Source organism: Lathyrus oleraceus, chromosome 7, assembly GCF_024323335.1.
Source record: "Lathyrus oleraceus cultivar Zhongwan6 chromosome 7, CAAS_Psat_ZW6_1.0, whole genome shotgun sequence".
NCBI lineage: Eukaryota > Viridiplantae > Streptophyta > Magnoliopsida > Fabales > Fabaceae > Lathyrus > Lathyrus oleraceus.
In genome coordinates this window covers 258735177-258757475 of record NC_066585.1, presented here as the reverse complement: position 1 = coordinate 258757475, position 22299 = coordinate 258735177, and the positions used below count along the sequence as shown (strand labels likewise).

At 37.6% G+C, this 22299-nt stretch overlaps 3 protein-coding genes across 3 annotated transcripts; 2 read left to right on the top strand and 1 right to left on the bottom strand.

Annotated features, from left to right (window-relative positions):
* Positions 1 to 13497: 13497 nt before the first annotated feature.
* LOC127107305 (transcription factor MYB53) lies at positions 13498 to 14999 on the top strand. Its single transcript, XM_051044603.1, has 4 exons — positions 13498 to 13545; positions 13642 to 13921; positions 14059 to 14823; positions 14939 to 14999. Exons 2-4 carry the CDS (start codon positions 13656 to 13658, stop codon positions 14955 to 14957), a joined length of 1050 nt encoding a protein of 349 aa, XP_050900560.1. The 5' UTR covers positions 13498 to 13545; positions 13642 to 13655; the 3' UTR covers positions 14958 to 14999.
* Positions 15000 to 17984: 2985 nt separating this feature from the next.
* On the bottom strand, positions 17985 to 18461 carry LOC127107307 (protein argonaute 5-like; the record flags this gene model as incomplete). The annotated part of the gene is made up of 3 exons (XM_051044604.1): positions 17985 to 18154; positions 18238 to 18269; positions 18373 to 18461. Coding segments are annotated over 3 exons (291 nt in total), but the record flags the coding sequence as incomplete, so codon positions are not given.
* A 2796-nt stretch (positions 18462 to 21257) lies between these two features.
* On the top strand, positions 21258 to 22073 carry LOC127103299 (uncharacterized). Its single transcript, XM_051040568.1, has one exon. The coding sequence runs from the start codon at positions 21258 to 21260 to the stop codon at positions 22071 to 22073; it is 816 nt and encodes a 271-aa protein (XP_050896525.1).
* The last annotated feature ends 226 nt before the right edge of the window (positions 22074 to 22299 follow it).

Genomic DNA, 22299 nt, shown 5'->3' with positions numbered 1-22299 from the left:
GCATCCCAAGAATAGTAGTCAGTGATGGTGGATCGCACTTTATATCCAAGGTACTCGAAAAATTATTATTTAAATATGGAGTAAGACATAGGATAGCAACACCTTACCACCCTCAAACCAGTGGACAAGTGGAAGTATCTAACAGAGAAATCAAGCAAATACTAGAAAAAACGGTCGCCACTTCAAGGAAAGATTGGTCATTGAAATTACCAGAAGCTTTGTGGGCATACCGAACTGCTTATAAAACCCCCATAGGGACGACCCCATTTAAGCTCATTTATGGAAAATCCTGTCACCTCCCGGTAGAATTAGAACATAAAGCCTATTGGGCTATTAGAAATCTAAATTTGAATTATAAAGCCGCCGGTGAAAAGAGAATCCTTGACATAAACGAATTAGAGGAACTCAGAAGAGACGCCTATGAAAATGCCAGAATCTATAAAGAAAGAACAAAACAATGGCATGACAAGCGTATATCAAGGAAAATCTTCAAGCAAGGCGACGCAGTACTTTTATTTAACTCTAGACTAAAGTTATTCCCGGGAAAACTACGATCCAGATGGTCAGGGCCTTTTCATATCACTAAAATCTTTCCCAGTGGAGCGGTAGAAATAAAAGGAAAATCTACAGAACCGTTCACCGTAAACGGGCAACGTCTGAAACACTATCACTATGCGGAAACCAACGAGGATTCGCAAATCCTACACTTAGACGAAACGCCCCCAGGACCTATAGATTATATTTAACAGTTTCTTTGTCGAGCTTGCGACATTTAAACAAAGCGCTTAGTGGGAGACAACCCACAAATTAGTTTGTTATTTTATTATTCTATTATTATCATTTCCCTATTTCTTTCTTAATTATTCTTTTAATTTCTGTTTAGCATTCATTCTTGATTTATTCAAAAAGAAAAAAATATAATAATAATAATTTTTTCTTCTTTCGGCATTTGGCCAAATCCTGACTTAAACTCATGTTTTCTTTTCTCTAGCTAACACTAACCAGATGGGACATATTGATCGTATGGGTATCAAGTTCAGAGGAATGGCTCAGAAACAAAAGTTTGAAGAACTAGCCGCTAGAGAGATGCTACCTAGTTTATATGCTGATGATTGGGCTATGACTGCCCTTGGACTGAGACAGAGTGTCCTGTATTTGCTGAATCAGATTGGATGGGAGACATCCCCTATCCTGAGACATTTCACCACCTACCGGAGACTCACACTAGAATTCCTTAGCTCATTAATCTATCTACCCAGCCATGGAAAAGGAATTAGCAGAGGTTTTATCCAGTTCAGAATGTTCAATATGGAGTACCAATTTAATATTAGAGACTTCACCAACCTTTTGGGTTTCCCTACCTCCTTTGATACATTCACTGTAAGCCAGGAAGAACTTTTTGAATATAGAGAGCTTGAACACTTTTGGGGTAGGCTGACTGGAAATGATGAGCCCGAAGAACATGAGTTTCTCTCTGGAAACATACACAACCCGGCCTTTCGCTATTTCCATAAGATCCTGACCCACACTTTATTTGGGAAGAAGCCAAATAGTACTTCAGTTTAACGTGATGAACTCTTCATCATATTTTGTGCTTCCCAGAACCGTCCAGTGAACGGTGCCACTTTTATGTTAGCTAATTTGGACCACCTTATCCAGGATGAGCGAGCACCCATTAGAATAGGCGGTTTGATAACTATGATAGGTAATGCTATTGGATTACGTCAGCCTATGCTTGACCTAAACCCTTTTTGTGGCATTACTACTATGAGTATACCCTTCCTCTTCAACACTATGTTTATAGCAAACCTAGGGACTGATGAGTTTGAGCTTATTATTGATAACCAGGTTCTCTGCCTATTCACCATGCCCGATCCTAGGACTAGTGTTCATAACCAAAGGAACTGGCTCTATAACCTGAATGAAACCCCAACTCCTGCTAGATCCACTGAATCCATCCAGGATTATGAGATTTGTAATGACTATGAGAATTATGTTGACCAGATCCCTCATGCTGAATCTGACCCTCAGACACCATCCGGCTATCATGATATTGACCCTCCTCCTCAGCCTGTTCAGACCGAAGAATCAGCCATACCTGACCTCCGACATCATATGCCCGGAACTGATTATAACACCGCCACTGAAGCCTTTCCAAAAAGGAATGTGTGACGAGCGTCACACTATCCATAACGGACGGCACGCCTATTGCCTGTTACGAGCGTCACACCCCTGTGACGAGCGTAACACTCCTCAGACTAGTGAACGTTAAGGAGCCGTTGGAGACGAACGTTACACCTTTAACTTTTTACCTTCCCCATTCATTTTTCATTTAACCACACTTAATTACTTTTCAACCACTTTTTCTTTCCACCTTCCAAATTCCTCTCCTATAAATACCCACCAAACCTTCCTTCATTCACCACAAAACAATTCTCTCCTATCAAATACATTTCTTTTTCTTTCCAAATCACCCCTTCAAAATTCATCACAATGGCGGGAAATCAGAATTTCGGAAATATCATCTTCCGATCCATAGATGACAATTATCAGAGGGAGCAATTCGAGCGTTTCCAACAGCGAGGCGTCGCTTCCACTAGGTACCCCGATTTACCTTGTTTACAACAATTAGGCCTACTCCAAGGTATCGAATGGATGCTCCGTCAAGCCAACTTAACCTTCCTTTGCACTCATAATCAACCCACCTACCCATCCCTAACCTTAGAATTCTTAAGTTCATACGACTACACCACTCCCGCCGGTGAAGACGAATTTTTAACCGGTACCGCAACCTTCCGTATGTTTAACACCGAGTACTCCCTAACCCAAAACCAATTGAGTACCATGCTACAATTTCCCACAGAAGGTCTGCTGCACGCCAGAATCCCTCCAACCTCAAACTGGAACGCAGTTGGTGTTTTCGGCCTTTTTAAGAAAATTTCCGGTATAGATACCTACAACTGGGAAGAGCTCCTTCTCTCCCATATACATAACCCCACTATCCGGTACTTTATCCGCATCTTGCAAAACACAGTTTTTGGAAGGCCAAACAACAGCAAGGTCAACTCAAAGGAACTATTTTTCCTCCAGTGCGTCTTCGAACCAGATACTCAGGTAAACGCCGCCTCCTTTCTCTTTCATCATATCCGCACCTTATGTGCTAGAGACAGGCAACCTTTTATAATCGGTGGATTAATCACCACCATAGCACTTGGCCTACACCTAGGGGATAAACTTCAAACTTTAGAATCCCTACCTCCCCTATCTATGGATATCAGCTACTGTCGATCCAGCCGCTTGATTAAGAATAGAGTAGGCGGAGGATATTATCTTATGGTGAACAACCAGGCAGTCCCAAGCGTTGTTCTACCAAATACTGCCCGCACTGATGTCACAAACCCCGACTGCCACCTCTACGATCTAAACGCTCCCGAAACCACCGAGCCTTCACAAACAAACCCGCAAACAGATGAGTTTGAAGAAATGGAATAAGGTGATCATCCGCCTACACAACAGTCAGTCCCGCTCAACCCTTCCAGTAATGCAACTGGCCCATCCTCCCAACGTCGTCGACGAAGAAGGCCTGCAACCAACGACGACATTATGGATGCTATCGACGGTATGCAGGCACAGAATGTCGAAATGCTGCAGATGATGCGTCAAATGCAACAGCAACAGGATGCTAGGAATGCCATAACCGACCAGCGGTTTACTGAGTTGTTCAGCAGGTTCGACAACTTAGACTTACGTCAGAGATCACCAGGTCCAAGAACCAGAGGCGGAAGACAACCTTAGTTGTAGTTTCTTTTTCCTTTCCATATTGTATTTCATTTCCTTAAAACATTGGGGACAATGTTTAATTTAAGTATGGGGGGGAAAACTTGTTCTTCCTATTTCCATTGTTCAAGTATGTACTTTTCCTTTTAATGTTATTTCCTAAAAAAAAAAATAAAAAAAAAAAATAAAAAAATAAAAAAATTTAAGTTAAGTTCCGAGTGTGAAAATTTCTATTATCTATTCCCTCAAAAAATTTCATGAGCCATAACAAAAATTTAACACACCCAATAAGTATAAAGGTCGCTTATTTTATACAACTTGAGTGAAATCAAGACAAAAATCATTACCATAACAACGCTATGAGAACCTCAACATGTTAGATCAGGATAAGTACCTATTATACCGATTCCTCAAACTTTTAGTTTTATAGTAACCCCGAGTAGTTTATACGAGAAGTCAGCACCATCTTAATAGCAAACTACGTGGAGAGCCGATGAATATAAGTGAATGATCCCCCAAAGTAACATAAAATATATGAATATATCAGGAAATGCACTGATTAAATTAGGTGATCCTTACCAGATCATTTAATCTAAAGGTTGCAGATCATGCAAAAACACAATATGAAAGATCCATTATGAGTTGGTTCAGTAGGTATCTGGTACTGAACTCGGTAGGGCGGACTACGGTTCGATCCCCCACAATTTGCAATGGACTGAATAACGAAGTTATCCGACTTATGTACCAGAACTTCTAGCTAAAAGCGGATCATAATCACTAACCGGTTACTCCACTATGTGCGCGAAAAGATAAAGGGCTTAATGTGATTTCGCTAGAATGAAAACGGGTGAAATAAGAGTAAAGGAACTAGGACAGCTATAATGGCATTGCTCGAACTGGTTTGCAAAAGGTCGGGTTATCTGAGGTTGTAACGGTAGTTGTTGATGTCAAGGTTAAACTCAAGTTGCTTCTAAACAAAATCCACTTGCAACCTATTACGAATTGATGTGTGTTGTGAAAGTATCCTCACAATTGATACCATTTTGTTGACTGAATCGTCACATACAAGTTAATATTTGTACCTCTCAAATGATCCATCACATTTATTTTTATGTCTAAAAATCCACAAACTTCAAATAATATTATCACTAGGTGGACGAGGGATTAAGTCCCACGTCTTATTTACAATAAGAGTATCATATTTATATTTCATGGCCATTTTCTAATTATGAACATGTAATACATGAATGAGATTGATAGACAATAGAGAAATACAGTTTGGAGATGAGGTATAAATATTAAAATGTTATAAGGCTTAAAATTTTCATGATGTGCTCGGGTGGTCACTTGAGGTGAATTAGGTAGGTGATACGATGAAATGATTGAGTCAGAAGTTTATGGTGAGTCCAACTGTGAGGAGGATATGAGGTTTTATGTATGTGATGGCATTTGTTGGGAGGTATTGGCCATAATAGTAGGATTTGGGGATGAGATAGTTGTGGTCGATAAAGTAGAATTTTCAGTAGGGGGTTGGCTTGTTGTAGTAATGTTTTGATGAGAATAGGTTGGATGTTAAAAAACCAAGTGTCGTATCCAAAAATTCATAATTAGAGGTTGGAGGAGCATTTAAGGTAAAAAATAGAAACACATTTTCATCAAAGGTGACATTCCCAATAATAATTATTTTATGATTTAACAACTTACTAAAGAATATCCCAAAAAAACATATGGTGTTGAGCAAGATATTAGTAAATTTCTAGAGATAAATGGAATAAGATGATAATAAAGAAAACCAAATACTTTAAGGTGATAGTATGATAGGTCATTTTGGTGAGGATGAGGAGGCGGTAAGTGATAATTTGTAGTGTATGATTGCAAAAATAGGGGGGAGACATGATCTAGAAGGGTGTGAATGATATTATTGATGATGTGAATTTTTCTTTATGATTTTTTCATTTTAAGGGGAGGTGTGGAAAAAAACAATATGTCAATCCATTTAGTTCACAAAATTTATGAAAATGAGCATTGTCATACTCTTTTCCATTATGACATTGAATACATTTGATTTCTCTTTCAAATTATGTTTTAATATGAGCACGAAGCTGAAGAAAAATAGAATGCACTTGAGTCTTTTTTGTAAATGGAAATGTACATAAAAATTCTTGAAATCATCAAGGAATAAAGCATAATAATGATGTCTCCTGAACTTAGAATAGGCGACGTCCAAATATCACTATGGAAAATATCAAAAGACAATAGAGTATAGGAAAAATATTCATAAAAAGATAATTTTATTTATTTTTCAAGAGGAACGGATTAAAAAAAGTCTTTTCAAACTTATTACAGACAATGAAATTGTTTTAGTGAAGAAAACATAAAATCATAGTGTTTGGGTGTCCTAAGAGGTTAGGTCATAATTCTTTGGGTAAACTGACAAAGGTGGATTGTGAGGAGTTGGTAGTGTTTGGTCTTGTGGTAATTGGATAGAGGTCACTCAAGCTATCACATCTCATTAAAAGAATCTCAATATGAAAATCCTTCACAGAAAATCAAAGGGATCGAATTCAACATAAATATCATTATCAATGGTAAATGTACTTGCATAAACAAGATTTTTAATTTACTTTGGTGCATGTAAGACAATGTGTCGGGTTAGGTAAGGAAGAGGATTAGGTATTAATGCATTTCCCAAATCAATAACTGGAATATTATGACTACTACCAATTGTAATAATATTTCTCATATTGGAATAATATGTTGGATTACCTTAATTTGCAGTCATGTGGTAAGTGGCTTTGGTGTCCATGTACTGTGAATTATCAGGAGGAGCCATAGATAGAGTATGAAACGAAAACTAAATGTCGGTTGATGCATATGATGGTTGGGCATAATTTGTTTCTATGATTGTCATATCAGTCTGTTTTTGCTTAAGCTTAAGAATTCTCGGTTGCCGATGAGAAGAAGACTAAAGTTTTGAATTTGGTGATGCTAGGTATGGACACGGTGATGTGGCTCAAGGTTGGCATGGTGCATCCCATGGTGGAAAGTCCCATTGTATTGTTGTGACAAAATGAATTAATTTTTACACTTAACGCACCACCTTAATTCATGTCAACCAAGTCTCCAATGCTCATGTTCTTCTTCAATCTCTTGCACATTTCAATTGTGACTCCCTTGGTCAGTAAATTGGCCATTTGGTCTTCATTTCTATAATACCCTAATCTCAATCTTCCTTCACCAACAAGTTCTCTCAATTAGTGAAACTTCATCTCAATATGCTTGCTCATCCCATGTGCAATTGGTTTCTTAGCAAGGTTTATATCGGAAATGTTATCAACTTTGATCGTTACAACGTCACCCCCTTTTGATAACACGAAATTATATCATATTTTAGGACTTAATTCCATTAAATTCTATGACTATTTATTTCGGTTTACTGCATTTTATGAGATATTACGTGGTATTTTCTTCCTATTTGTCGCAGGTAGTCTATTTTGAAGAACAAGTGAAAATGGAAGAAAAGGAGGTGAAAAAGGAGAGAAAAGGAACCAAATGCCAAAGCCCAGCCCAAAGCGCACAAGTCACCAATGTTGTGCCTGTGACGGACGTCACAGGGTGCGTGACGAGCGTCACGCAAAACAGCCTTGTGACGGACGTCACACATGGTGTGACGAGCGTCACACCATTCCACTACCTTTTTGGCGCAAGTAACGCCCTCAGAAGACTTGAAGAGACGTTGAGGAGTTTGTGTCCTATATCCACGCCGTGCATTTAGCCACGTTGAAGACCTTGGGAAACGAAAAGCAGTTACCAGCACCAATATAAATAGCTATCTCTAAAACCTAAAAGGGTTCCTCGGTTTTTCCACGCTCACATTGCCGAAGCTTTTCCAATTTTCTTTTTGCGCTTTTGCTTATTTTTCTTTTCCAGCAACTTAACATTGTTTATTTATTTATTTCTTTTGCAAGTTCTACATTCTTTTTCCCTTGCAATTTACCTTTCTCTTTTTAGCATTTAGATATTTTTCGCATAATAGTTTCTACACCGGAAACTATTGTGCAACTTTTTATCGGATCTAACCTTACGTTAGATTCTAGTTTTATTTCCTTGGTTTAATTTATTGTTTAATTGAAGATTCCAAGAACAAATCCTACCGGCTTGTGGTGGAGTGTTCAAGACTATTGTATTACGCATTCAGGTTCTTTAATCATTATTTAATGTTTTGTTTTATTATTTATTTATATTGTCTGCCTGGAATGAGTCTGTTTATGCATGATATGTATTCTTGTTTATTTAGCATGTCTGGCTAATTCGCCTAGATATCGGTATGTAAAGTAAGCAGAATAAGGGATCAAGACTGAGTCGGTCTATTTAAACTTAAAATTAAAATCAATCTTTTTACGGTCTCAACTTACAGGTTTAATAACAAGATTTTTTACAAAAGTAAAGGACATAAAGAAGTTAAAATCAATAGAGCGAGAGTTTGAGGTTTTAACTGGACAGTGTAAGTTAGGCATTAATTCTAGATCAGGGCGAGAGCAAGTTTTAGAGTTAATTAAATTCTGACCTTTTCCAAAAAGTATTTTTAAAGATTGAATGTGAGGACGAGAGTTAAGCATTTGGATTTAATTATATAACCTAAGTCAACAGAGCGAGAGTTTGAGATAAGGGTGTTTAAAACGGTCAGTGTTTTCTTAAGAAGAGTTTCTGCAACTTTATTGCTTTCAAAATATGGTTTTTGACTTAATTATAAGTGACAGCTACATTACCTTTGTTGCCTAACTCCTTCAACAAATTCATTAACCATACAACCTGGCACGCACACAACAAAGCTGCAATGTACTCTGCCTCACAAGAAGAGAGCACAACTATTGGTTCCTTCTTCGAACACCATGAGATTGGTGTTTCACTAAACATAAAAATGTATCTAGTTGTACACTTTCTATCATCCTTATCTCCGCACCAATTGGAATCGATTACTTCTTTGGACATCATGAGATTAGTGTTTCATTGAACATAAAGATGTATCTAGTTGTAAACTTTTTATCATCCTTTACAGGAAAGAGAATTATGTAGCCAATATACCCTTTGATGTATCTTAGAATCCTCTTGACTACTGCCAAGTGAGACACTATTGATCTCTCCATGAATCTACTCACAATACCGACACTAAATGCCAAATTTGGTCGCGTATTGCACAAGTAACGTAAGGATCCAATCAGCCTCCTATACTGAGTTGGATTGACATCTTGCTCATCCTCATTATTCAACAACTGCAACCTCGGTTCAGCTGGAGTAATGACAACATTACAATGCTCCATTTCAAACTTCTTCAAAATATCAAGCGCATATCTTCTTTAGTGCATGAGAAGTCCCTTCTTGGACTTGTAAAACTCAACACCAAGGAAGTATGTCATAAGACCTAGGTTAGTCATCTCAAACTCCGCCATAAGCTCACTCTTGAACTTAGAAATGAAACTTTCATCGCTTCCTATAATCAATAAATCGTCTACGTAGAGACAAAGTATTATCACCCATTCATTTGTATCTTTCTTCACATACACACCATGTTCAGATACACACTTGTTGAAGCGAATCTCCTTTAAGAAAAGATTTATCCTATTGTTCCAAGCTTTTGAAGCTTGTTTTAAACCGTATATTTCTTTCTTCAATTTGTAGAAATTTGACTTTTGGTTTATCACAACAAAACCAGGGGTTGTTCTACATAAACCTTTTCTTCAAGCAATTTGTTCAAAAATGCATATTTGACATCCATTTGGTAGATAAACCAATCGTTATTATCCGTAATACCAACAACTAGCCTAATTATATCAATTCTAGCCACTGGTGAAAATACCTCTTCAAAATTTATGCCTTCTCTTTGCAAAAATCCCTTTGCAACTAATCGAACCTTATGCTTGATTATTTTACCCCTGGGATTTTCCTTCGCTCTGTACACCCATCTTACCCCCAACTGGCTTTTTTTCTTCTAGTAGACCATATAACTCCCAAGTTTTGTTCTTATCAATCGATTCCAGCTCCTCCTTCATAGCGTAAATCCATTTTGAAATACTCAAGGCCTCCTCCGTTTTAACCGATTCAGATTTGGCCATAAGTGTGAAATGGATGAAATCACCATCATCATTGATTTTGTTATCTTGCAACTGCTCACATTCCTCAAGTATAGCAGGAAAACATCTTTGCATTTTTTAACTTCTCACATTATCTTCCATTTGGGCTTCAACAGGGGCTGGTTCTGCACTTTCGAGTACTGCAGGAACTGACTTTTCAGTATTGTAACTGGTTGCACTTTTATGCCAACCGATTTCACTATGTTGCACTTCTTTAATTTTGCCAAAAAAGACGTCTTGGTTGATCATAATCCTTCTATTCGCCACATCATACAACTTGTAACCACCGGTGGGATGATACCCTAAAGAATAATTAATTCTCCCTTACCATCCAACTTATTTTTAAGTTGTCTCAGTATATGTCAATATGTTACCGATCCGAAAACACTCAAATGAATCATATTCAGTTTAAATCCAGACGATGCTTCCTTCTATGTTATCTTCTCAAGCTTATTTGCTGGATACATATTTAACAAATATGCAGTTATGGACATCGCTTATCCCCTTTATTCTTTCGGCAAGTTTTTCCCCTTTAACATGATTCACACCATGTTCATGATCGATCGATTCTTCCTTTCGAAAACACCATTTTGATGCGGTGTATAAGTTGGTGCTAAATCATGTACTATGACCTCTTAGCTATGAAACTTCCCAATGTCATTTGAGACATATTCGCATCCACCATCTATTTTGAGAACTTTGAGTTTGTAACTGCTTTTCCTCTCAATCATGAAATTCTTGAACACGTTAAGCATCTCATCCTTTCTCTTGATTAGGTATGTCCATATTTTTCTACTATGATAATCAATGAATGTAACAAACTATCTATTTCCCCCAATGGAATCAACTTTCATCCGTCCACACATATCCGAGTACACTACCTCTAGATGACACTTGGTTCTAAAACATGCGTCCTTGCTGAATTTTTCTTTATGTTGCTTTGCTTTCACACATTCTTCACAAATTTCAGCCAATATGTTGATAATGGCATCCCCGTTACCATTCTTTATTTTACAAGGCACTGAGATCTCTAAAGTTGAGATACCTAACCCTATAATGCCATAACCACTCTTCTCAACTAGATGCAGTAGCAAGACACCTATGCTCTATAACCTTCGACTCAATTTTGAAAGTTCTATTGGAATCCATTGGAGCTTTTAGGATCAAAATATCATTTGCATCAATAACATGTGACTTCTTTTTCTCCATATGAATCTTATAATCCTTTTCAAATAATTGGACAATACTAAGAAAATTACACTTGACACTGGGAATATACAACACATCCTTTATTAAAGAAAGTCGACCATCCCTTTTCTCGGCCGATACATCATTAATCCCTCCCACTACTATAGTGATATCATCCGCGAAGTTCACTTTGTTCTTCATAGCACAATTGATTGTAACAAACCAATCTTTCCTTCTTGACATATGTGTTGAACACCCGGAGTCCAAATACTGATGTTCACTGCATTGCATTGTTTCCTTCAAAGTCACCATGCCATTTTCTTCAATATGTAATCGGTTACACTTCAGTTCTGCAGTATTTTTCAAATTGTTGCTATTGTTGTCTTGCAATCTTTTGTTGATGCATTCTCATTCTATGATCATGACTAAGAGTGTGTTCTCATCATCAAACTCTTATCTTGTATCCCTAGCTTTATCTTCTTGGGGTTCTTTCTTGTTATCATTGCACTATATTGCAAAATGACCAAGATTTTAAGAATTAAAGCATTGCACACTGCTCCTATCAACCATCATTCTTCCTCATCTACCTCTTAGATTGCCTCATCTAGAGTTGTTTGATCCAACAACCTTATTTACACTGTTTTCACCCTTTTAGAATGTTGAATTCTTGGAATTTTGGAACTCTCTTCCACCAAAAATCTGAAAGTTCCCTCTACGTTTGTTCATGGGCCACTTTCTCATCGCCTTCTTGTCTTTCACATTGAAATGGGCTTGCAAAGTGATCTTCGCCTTTGCCTTATCAACATTTTTTCCTCCATTCTCTGATCATGTGCCTCAAGAGAGATTTTAGCTCCTATTTTCTTATTGTCGCGTGATCCTTTGATTCCTCAATCGCAACCACCATATTTCCAAATCTTGACGTCAAAGAACGCAAGGTTTCCGCGACAACATACTGCTCTGTGATAGTTTCTCCACACGCCTTTACTTGGTTCATAATCTAAGTAATTCTCGTCGTAAAATCATCAATGGTCTCCTTCTCCTCCATTTGAATCAACTCAAATTTTCTCTTGTAAGTTTGTAACCTCATAACCTTCACCTTGTTAGCCCTTGCGTTCGCCTTCTCCAAGATTTCCCACGCTTGCTTCGATGATTCACAATCACCAACTTTCTCAAAATTATTCGTATCAACTTATTGATGGATTAAAAACAACGCCTTGAAATCTTTCTTCTTTTCTTCCATATGTGATTCTCCGTGTGCATACGTTTCACTTTCGACAAGAGGACTCACACAGTTCTTGATCACTTCAAGAACATCTTGGTAGCCAAACAACACCTTCATTTGCTTGCACATTTCTCGTAATTCTTTGCATCAAGGATTGGGAGATTTGACGAGATTCTTTCGTTGGAGATAGAAGTCATATTTGCACACTATATGTTTGATGGATCGAATCAGACTCTTGATGCCAAATGTTGGAACTTGGAACCATAGGGTTGGTGAATAATTGAGTAATTGAGTATGCAGAGGGAGAGAGTGAGAGAGAATTAGAGAGAGTAGATTTAAAGGTGAAAATATGAATTAATTCATTCAGAAGATAGCCCACAAGTATTTATACACAACACAAGATGAGGTACAATTAACTAACAAATAAAACTGAAAACTTTCAAAGTGTAATTGGTTGACATATTATGTCAATCGATTGCACTTTACTGCTATAGATTTTGTTAGCTAATATTAAAGGGGCATAACCGGTTCACATAAAATTACAATTGATTACATGTACATGAATTAGCTTTTACACGTAACAATTTTTTCCAATAATAATGATACACAAAAACTAATTTAATAATGATATAGAAAAATAATTAAGTGCAGTTATTTTTTTAAAATTTATAGAAAATATATATTAAGTTTATTAAATAGTTTTGTTGATAAATAGATCAACTATTTGCATTAAATATATTTAAAATTATATATATATATATATATATATATATATATATTATATATATATATATATTATATATATATATAATATATATATATATATATATATATATATATATATATATATATATATATATATATATATATATATATATATATATATATATATATATATATATATATATAATTGGAAGGAGTATTTATGGGACATCATGTATATTTTTTTATATTTTTTTTATATTTTATTATTTTACAAGTATTTCAAAAATATATCATTTCTCATAGTACGTACATACTATTTCATGTGAAATGATATATATTAGAAATACGATATTAATTATGACATTATGATAATAACATGGAAAAGTCTTAGGAAGCATATTGACATTCCAAACATCCCCATATTGCTATATATAACAAAGCACCTATTCTATACATCAAAGTTCCCATAGTAGTACTATAACTCTATATCTTAATTCATTCTCCATTAGACAACACCTCAAGGTTTGGATCATCTTTTACTCTCTTTTGTAATCAATGAAAAAATTATCACTTAAATAATTTATTTTAATAACTAATATATCACATATGCTTGTGCAGTGCTACTGCTGGTGATGATGGGTAGAGCACCATGCTGTGATGAAAGTGGTTTGAAGAAAGGACCTTGGACACCAGAAGAGGATAGAATATTGGTGGATCACATTCAGAAACATGGCCATGGAAGTTGGAGAGCACTTCCAAAGCTAGCAAGATTGAATAGGTGTGGAAAGAGTTGCAGATTAAGGTGGACTAACTATTTAAGACCTGATATCAAAAGAGGAAAATTCACAGAAGAAGAAGAGAAAACCATCATCAATTTACATGCTGTTCTTGGGAACAAGTAAGTCCTATTCTTGAATCGAACATACTTTTACTTAAAATACGGTAATAATTATTGTTGCGGACCACAATTTAGAACGGAAAAAATACTGATAAATGAATAAATAATGTGAACATGATTTGTATTATTATTATTAGGTGGTCAGCTATAGCAGGTAATCTACCAGGGAGGACTGACAATGAAATAAAGAATTTTTGGAACACTCATTTAAAGAAAAAGCTTCTTCAAATGGGATTAGATCCGGTCACTCATCGTCCCAGAATCGATCACCTCAATCTTATCGCCAATCTTCAAACATTTCTTGCTGCAAACGTCATCAACAATTTATCAAACACTTTCAACATTGCTTCTCCTAATAATGCTCTAAGGCTTCAATCAGATGCAGCCAAACTTCAACTGCTTCAAAACATGCTTCAAATTCAAGCCTTCGGTGCGAACAATACTCCTTCTACATCAAACTTGGATTTACTCAATATCAATCCATTTGGACAGTATTCATCTTCGTCGCAGCAAGAAAGTTTGTTTCAGAATGAACTTTTTGGATTGAATAATCATTCCAATTTTCAAGGCTTTGAAGTGCCTCAGATGGTGAATGGTGTAACCAATGGATTTGATTATATGAATTATGACAGCAATAGTAGTAGTTGTTTGAAAACTGATCAAAAGGTTGATGAACTATTTGATGGTGCAACGAATTCTTCTTCGATGGTACCGATGAATTCGCTTCCGAATTTGGTTTCGGTTTCACCGGTATGTTCTAGTGTGAAAGAGATGATAGAAAATAATAAGGTTAACCAGAATGAGTGTTCTACTAATCCTTCTTCAACTTCAACAACCTTTGAAATGTTAGAAGATTTCATGTATGAAGACGTAAGCGATGTTTATTGGAAAGATCTCTTAGAGTAAGTAAAGTCTATCATTATTATTATTATTATATTAATTAAAGTTTAATTTTCATTTACTATCTTTATAAAATTTATCATGATATATATAATTTTTCTCTTCTTTTGTTTGCAGCCAAGAGTCCAACGAGTAAACCTGCAGCCATATTCCTAGAGTTCCATGTGAAGAAAACTGCAGTGAAGATTTATCAGAGCGATAATTGGAATTATCGTTGATCTTAGTTCATTTAGGTGTTGGTTCATATGTATTTAAAAATGGATTTCTTTTTTAATTCACATTATAAAAAGCTTCCGTTTGTATAGAGGATTTATAATACAACGTGAAGATTTTCATTTATTTTATAGAATCCACATCTTTCATATACTCATCTTCATGCGAACTACTAGTTAACAAATTTCAGTTTATTGAGATTTTTTTAATAGAAAAATAGATCAATATATTAATTAAAAAGAGAAAATTTGTGTGCTCATGAAATAAATAAAATCGGCTAAAAACAAAGGTAGGAGGAAAATAGACAAAATCACATGTAACTCCGGCCAAAAAACAAAAATAGGCCTAAACGAGAGCAAAATATCCCACAAACCAACCAACCACCCTCCAACCTGATCTAAACATCTACCACAATATACACCATTCTCTAGGGAGAGCAAGCGGAAGGAATGGCAACTCGAACACCGTCTCCTGATCTGATCCAGACTAAAGTCACGACACAACATACCTCTAAAGAGAGGAAGCTGAAGGAATGAAAACCTTGAACACTTATCGAAAACAAAGAGAGGTCAAGTGACCATCCAACACACCTATAAATACCAAACCAAATAAGTATGTCTCGCTTCCAATCTAACAAAAAAATATCAAAATTCAAAGCATGGGTATGGACCAACTTCTAAGCTAGGCTAATAATTGAATACATCCAGTGATTAATTGTCAAGCAATCCCGTCTAAATGTAATTTTGGATCGCAAATTTCAAATAGATCAGACCACAAAATGTCAAATCATAACCAGACCCAAAGACACTTCCTTCCCCTCCCTTAAACCCCACAACATATCAAATACCCCTAAAATTGATTGTGGCACATGCCCCATCCTCCCTAAGCATCTAAACATCTTATACCAAACAGTCGAAGTTATCTCACATGTCACAAAGAAGTGGTCAGTCGACTCCACTTGCCCAACACACATGGCACACCCCTAATACTAATCACAATTTGACGCCTTTAAAGATTTCTTCCTAGTCGGTATTCTGAAGCAAATGTCATGAGAAGAAAATAAATTTATAGGGATCCCAACTCTTCCAAACCCTGGAATCCCTCTAAGCACAAAATTTGGCATATCCTCCGGCCACCCGACCCGAGATACAAGAGTATCATAGGCGGGTCGCACCAAAAATCCACCTATCGTGTCTGGTCTCCAAGTCCAAATATCTTCCCAACCAGACCTCATAACCCCCCAGCTAAGACCTCGAATGGACTCTATAAGCTCCTCCTCTTATACCAAGAGAGGTCGCCTCTATCTAAAACTTACTCCCATACCTCCCCTTCTCAATTATCCATTGAGCCTACCACTTGAGACTTTTTTCTTAAAGCCAGACAACCGCTCAAAAGGGACATTCAACGGAGCAGAACCTACCAATACATCGTGCCAAAACCTAGTCTTTTGACCATCCCCAGTCCTCTTAACATCTGGGCCCGTAGACAGCCTAAGAAGCAAAATCCATATCCACCACTAAGACACCCTCCTGATATAACCCTCCCTACCCCCCCCCCCCCCCCTCAATGAGGACCTGAAACCAAGGGAATGTTAGACGATAGACCTAGATCTAGAAGGGGTGATAGATTCCAAGTTAAAAACTTGAAAAAAAAATAGTTTTAAAAATTTATGACGCGGAAGCAAGTTACAAATATCTCAGGTTAAAAATAGTCTAATCGAACTCGTTATCAAAAATCTCAGATATGCGTATTAACGACAACAGTGTGATAATGATTCACAAATCGATCAACAATAAGTAATCAAAACTAGTTGAATGCAAATTATAGTACAAGTCTATCTCCAATGAAAAATACACATAAAAATACAAGTGAGTGTTACCACGAAATATTTCTAAGACATGTTGAAGGCACAGTTAATGAAAGAGTCCTGTGAATGTGGGGGTCATACCTTACCAAAAGACATAGGGAAAAAATCAAATCAAAGGACGAAGTCGACGGGGAAAGTTGGCCTCGTCGACAGACCCTTCTGTCGACCAACGCCCTAACACCTGGGCGGGAGAAATTTGAAATCACTACGCCAAATAAGGGAAAAGAGGGCGCTTATTTTGGCCTATAACAGCGCTTTTAAGCGCCCTCTAAAGTGGCGCTGGCATAGGTAAAGACAGCGCTTTATTTTCCTGGAGAAAGCGCTGTCTAAAGTGGCCACATTATAGTGCGCTTTCAGAAGAAAGCGCCCTCTGGAGTGGTCCATAAAGTGACACCTTAGAGGGCGCTTTCAGGAAAAAGCGCCCTCTAAAGTTGTCAATGTAAAGTGTTTAGAGGGCGCTTTCAGGAAAAAGCGCCCTCTAAAGTTGTCAATGTAAAGTGTTTAGAGGGCGCTTTCTGGACAAAGCGCCCTCTAAAGTGTTAGTTATTTTAAAAAAATTTGTTTGAAAAACAGTGGATATTTAATTGGTAACCTGTTCGCATGCTACAAAAGTGTAAAATTCATATTGATTTCATCCTTTAATCCAATGTTATACACCATTAATCCATTGATATATACAACATGAATCCATTTATATACAACATTAATCCTCCATATATACAACATTAATATATGATTCTTTGATCAACAATATACAACAACACCCAGTGACGAATCGAGATAACGAATCGAGATAATACACTATTAGTCTCGAAAGATCCATAGCAACCAACACCCAGTGACCACTGTATCCAAAAGCTGTCTAGTAGTTCTAACCAATACTAAACAAAATAACGCCCATCCACCCATGGTGGCAAACATGTTCTGTATATCCAAAAGTTGTCTAGTAGTTCTATCGCACATCCATACAAAATAAGGCTCAACCAAAAAAACAGATGGCAGCATAAGTAGTATATCCAAAAAAGGCATGGTGAATATCCTAACTCCCAAATCTATCCTCGAAACTTGTACGACAAATCAAGATCAACAGTAAAACATTACTTCTTTTACGTTTTCCAAGATAGATGGCAGCGTCGACACAAAGTTGGTGGCACTCCTATTTCCACTTGCAGAACCAGAATCAGAATTTTCAACTTCACTTATGTAGTATCTAGCGCGGAAAGCTAGCAAGTGTGCATAATAGGCAGGAGGAACTGCATACAAGATAACATTTTTGTTAAACTAAAGTTTTGTATAGCCTAAAACAAAAACAAGCAAAGGGAATCGAGTAACAAACCTATTGAGACAGATCGAGTACACCTCGCATAACTGAATGGAAAAAAATAGCATCAGAAGGCTTCTAAAATTAAATGAAAACAGTACAAGTTTAGAAAACATTAATTAAGATTAAAAAAGCAAATCATATCATTACGTGTAGCACAAGTTATTGGTCAAAGTCTGTAGCTGGTCTGCAGTGAATTTATTTTCATCATACAGCACATGATAATGCGTTGGTCGACTAGTCCCCTGCAAAAAGAACACGTCCAAATGCAAATAACACAGAACTGTCAAAAGGCGATTGAGCAACAAATAGTAAACAATGGCATAAAGTTAAATGACATAGCTAATATTACCTGAATTCCTGCATGGCTGTTAAGGTAAAAATCAAATTCCCTAGGGTGACAAATGCTGGTGTCTACCACGGTTCCTTTGACAATTTAGAACAACAAAATCAGCAAAAAGTGATAAATTCAAATGATAATATATACCAGCTGTGTTGAGAAATATATTGAAAAAATCTGGCATAATATTTCCACTTCTATCGGTCTCTTTGGGGTTGACAGGAAAGAGACGGGTGTGATGTCTCTTTTGGACCACTACAAAAGTAACTTTAGGTAGATACCCATCCTCTATTGAGACACAAGCCTGATGAAAAAAAATTAAAAATTAAACGCAGAGAATTTAGTGGTGTATTTTATGAACGACAAAGCAACAAGAAATCAACTTTGAGAAGTCCTAAATTCTGCCTACAATACAGGGCTGCAAAGTTGATGCAAAAAAAACATATAACAATATATGGTAAGTACCTGTATCTCCGACCATATTTTTTCTTTGCCAACCTTCAAGTCCGGACTTCTCCAATTATCACATGTAATCGGAATATGTTGTCGAACAAGGAAACCAATGTAACTTGCCAACATTGAACCGTTAGGCTCAATTAGTTGGTCTTCAGCACTCCAATGCAAACTTATGGTGTTTGGAACATGAACAAACTTGCATCCATAATCATCAAACTTCCAAGCACAAGCTCAAACACACTTCAAATGATATCAGTTTTCAATCAGAAATAAAAAACTCAGTTTGCCCTAAACAACATTAATCAACATAATGCACAAAATGTAAAACTAAGTTTAGAAAATGCCCTAATCAAACACATGAAGAAAGTGAACGGTAACGATGGAGAAGAGAAATACCTTCAAGGTGACGGTAACGATGGAGAAGAAAGTGAACAGTGACGGTGGACGCAGATAACTCAGTGAACGTGAACGCAGCAGCAGAAAAAGGCGACGACGACGATGACGGTGAGGGAGGGAGAACGAACGGAGGACGAAAGTAATCGCAGTAGAGAGTAATCGCAGTAGAGAGAAAACCCAGTTACAGATAAAGAGGGAAAATAAAGAGACATGCAGTATATGTTATAATTTTAATGTTTACTAAAGGGGACCTTAGAGGGCGCTTCTGAAAGCGCTCTCTAAGGCTTTCCAAAAGCGCCTTCTAAACTGGAAATGTACATGGACTTAGAGAGCGCTTTTTTAAAAGCGCCCTCTAAGGGTAACCTTAGAGGGCGCTTTCACTAAAGCGCCCTCTATTGTTGTCCCTCCATTTCCTCATTATTTTTTTTTTGGCTTCACTTTAGAGGGCGCTTTGATACAAAAGCGCCCTCTAAAGGGGGCCTAAGAGAACGCTTCTAAAAGCGCTCTCTAAGGCTTTCCAAAAGCGCCTTATAAACTGGAAATGTACATGGACATAGAGAGCGCTTTTTAAAAAGCGCCCTCTAAGGTTACCCTTAGAGGGCGCTTTCAATAAAGCGTCCTCTATTGGTGTCCCTCCATTTCCTCATTATTTTTTCGCTTCACTTTAGAGTGCGCTTTGTTACAAAAGCGCCCTCTAAAGTGCGCTGTCTATTCCAATAGTATGCTCCTTATTTTTTCTCTTCACTTTAGAGTGCGCTTTTGTAATAAAGCGCCCTCTAAGGGGCGCTGTCTATTCCAGTTTTTGGCGTAGTGAATTTAAATAAACAGCGGTTTCAAAAGGAATAAAAATGCCATAATGTGGAGCAGTTAGCAAGACATGGGTGCGGCGGTTGTGCAGATTGTGTGACATAACATCTGCTAGTTTCTAGGAGTTTAGCTTATGAGTAGTTTCCTCTAGTTTAGTATAAATAGGAGTATCCCACAAGGGGCTCGTGGTGTTCACTTTGTACTACGAAATCACTTGTAAGAAAACTTCTCATTCCCAGCGCGAGGAAGCAAGAGTTTTTCTGAGAGTGCTATGTACGTGAATCACCACATTTATTTCAATGCAACTTCCCTATTTTTCAATTGTTCCCGTTGAACATTTTATCTTAATTTCTTTTGCTTTTGAGTTATCATTTTACGTTGTCGTTTACGCTGTCGACACTGACTCTATCACGATCATAGAGTTCACCAAAAGCGTGTTTGTAGTATACATCTTTTGAATGTTATAGCATTGTCGGTCACGAGTCACCTATAGGCGATAACATTGGCTAAAACCGTTAGTGTGGAAAACCCTACGCTTGTTCGACACTTTCTTGGGAGCCGTTCCTCACAAAGTCATTTCGTCGAAGTTTGGACAAGCTTCACTTGCACTAGCACATGTCCTAGGATCAACTGGTCAATCCTGCAAGTAACCCTTCGTTTTAAGCCTAGGGAGGACCAGCGGTTGTTTACCAATTTCCACAGTAAACAAAATGGCACGCCCAGTGGGGTGGTGCTAGAGCAGTTACGAAATTGCATGAAACTTAGAAGTGACAAGTTATATAATAAGCCACGAAGTAGTGTGAAGATGTCAGAAACTAACACTGATGAAGTTCCACGAGGGACTTTATCCAATACGGAAACAGTAGTTTCACAGGTTGTCACTTTGCCGCCGATGACAGGTGCAACCCTAACCACGTCGACTACGGGTGCGGTTGGAACATCAATTCCTCAGCCTCCACCGGGGGGTTCAGGATCAACGATAACGACGTTCAGACCTTATGTGCCTCGCTTTGGTACCACAGATCCACTTTATGGAATGCCGTATTCCTTAATGCCCGGATATCAGTCGACATCCAGTGCAGCACTGTTTTCAAATATAAATCCTCCCTTGCAAGGATCAGCACAAGGGGGCAACATAAGGAACACTACTCAGAACAGAACCATGTCGTTGTCGAACACCTCAGTAGCGGTGTTGAGACAGCAAATGGACGATAGTAACCATGAATTGGTTAACATGTTGACCAACCAGATGGGCAGAGTCTTCAATCCACTAATACAAGAATCTGCTGAAACGAACAGACAGATGGCGAACCAATTGACGCGTTTATGCAATTTTCAAGGGGCACCGGCCCGACAGATAACGCCAACGATTAGACCGACTGTTCCTGTGCAGATAGAGATAGGGGCAGCAGAGGAGGAGACAGTCCACAAAGGACAAATCATTAGACCCCTGCAACATCAAGGCGTTGAATCAGGAGTTGCGAGACGTAACCAGATGGTAATGGTCAACCGACAGCAGGATGCTGATCAAATCGTCGACCAACACCGACAAGAAGACTTGGCGGTGGAAAACAATTTGACAACTATTGTCGAAAGGGTTATGGCTAGAAATAGCATGGGTGCTACATTACAAAGGCCATTATACATTTCCCCGTTAGCTGAATTTATTCTCCAAGCTGAGGCGCCCAGGGGGATGAAAGTGCCTAAGTACACTAAATTTGGGGGAGAGTCTGGTGAATCGACAATAGAGCACGTCGTCAAATACTTAACAGAGTCAGGGGATCTAGCTCATAATGAATGTTTAAGAGTAAAAAACTTCCCTTCCTCTCTGACCAAGGCTGCCTTTACATAGTTTACTTCGTTGGCCTCAAGTTCCATCGACTCATGGGCCAAATTAGAAAAGAAGTTCCATGAACAGTTTTACAAAGGACACTCCAAAATTAGTTTGGCAGAATTGTATAGTATTAAGAGAAGGTTCGCTGAAAGTATAGATGATTATCTGAATCGTTTTAGGTCTTTAAAAGCTAGGAGCTTCACACAAGTGCCAGAGCATGAACTAGTTCAAATGGCTGCAGGAG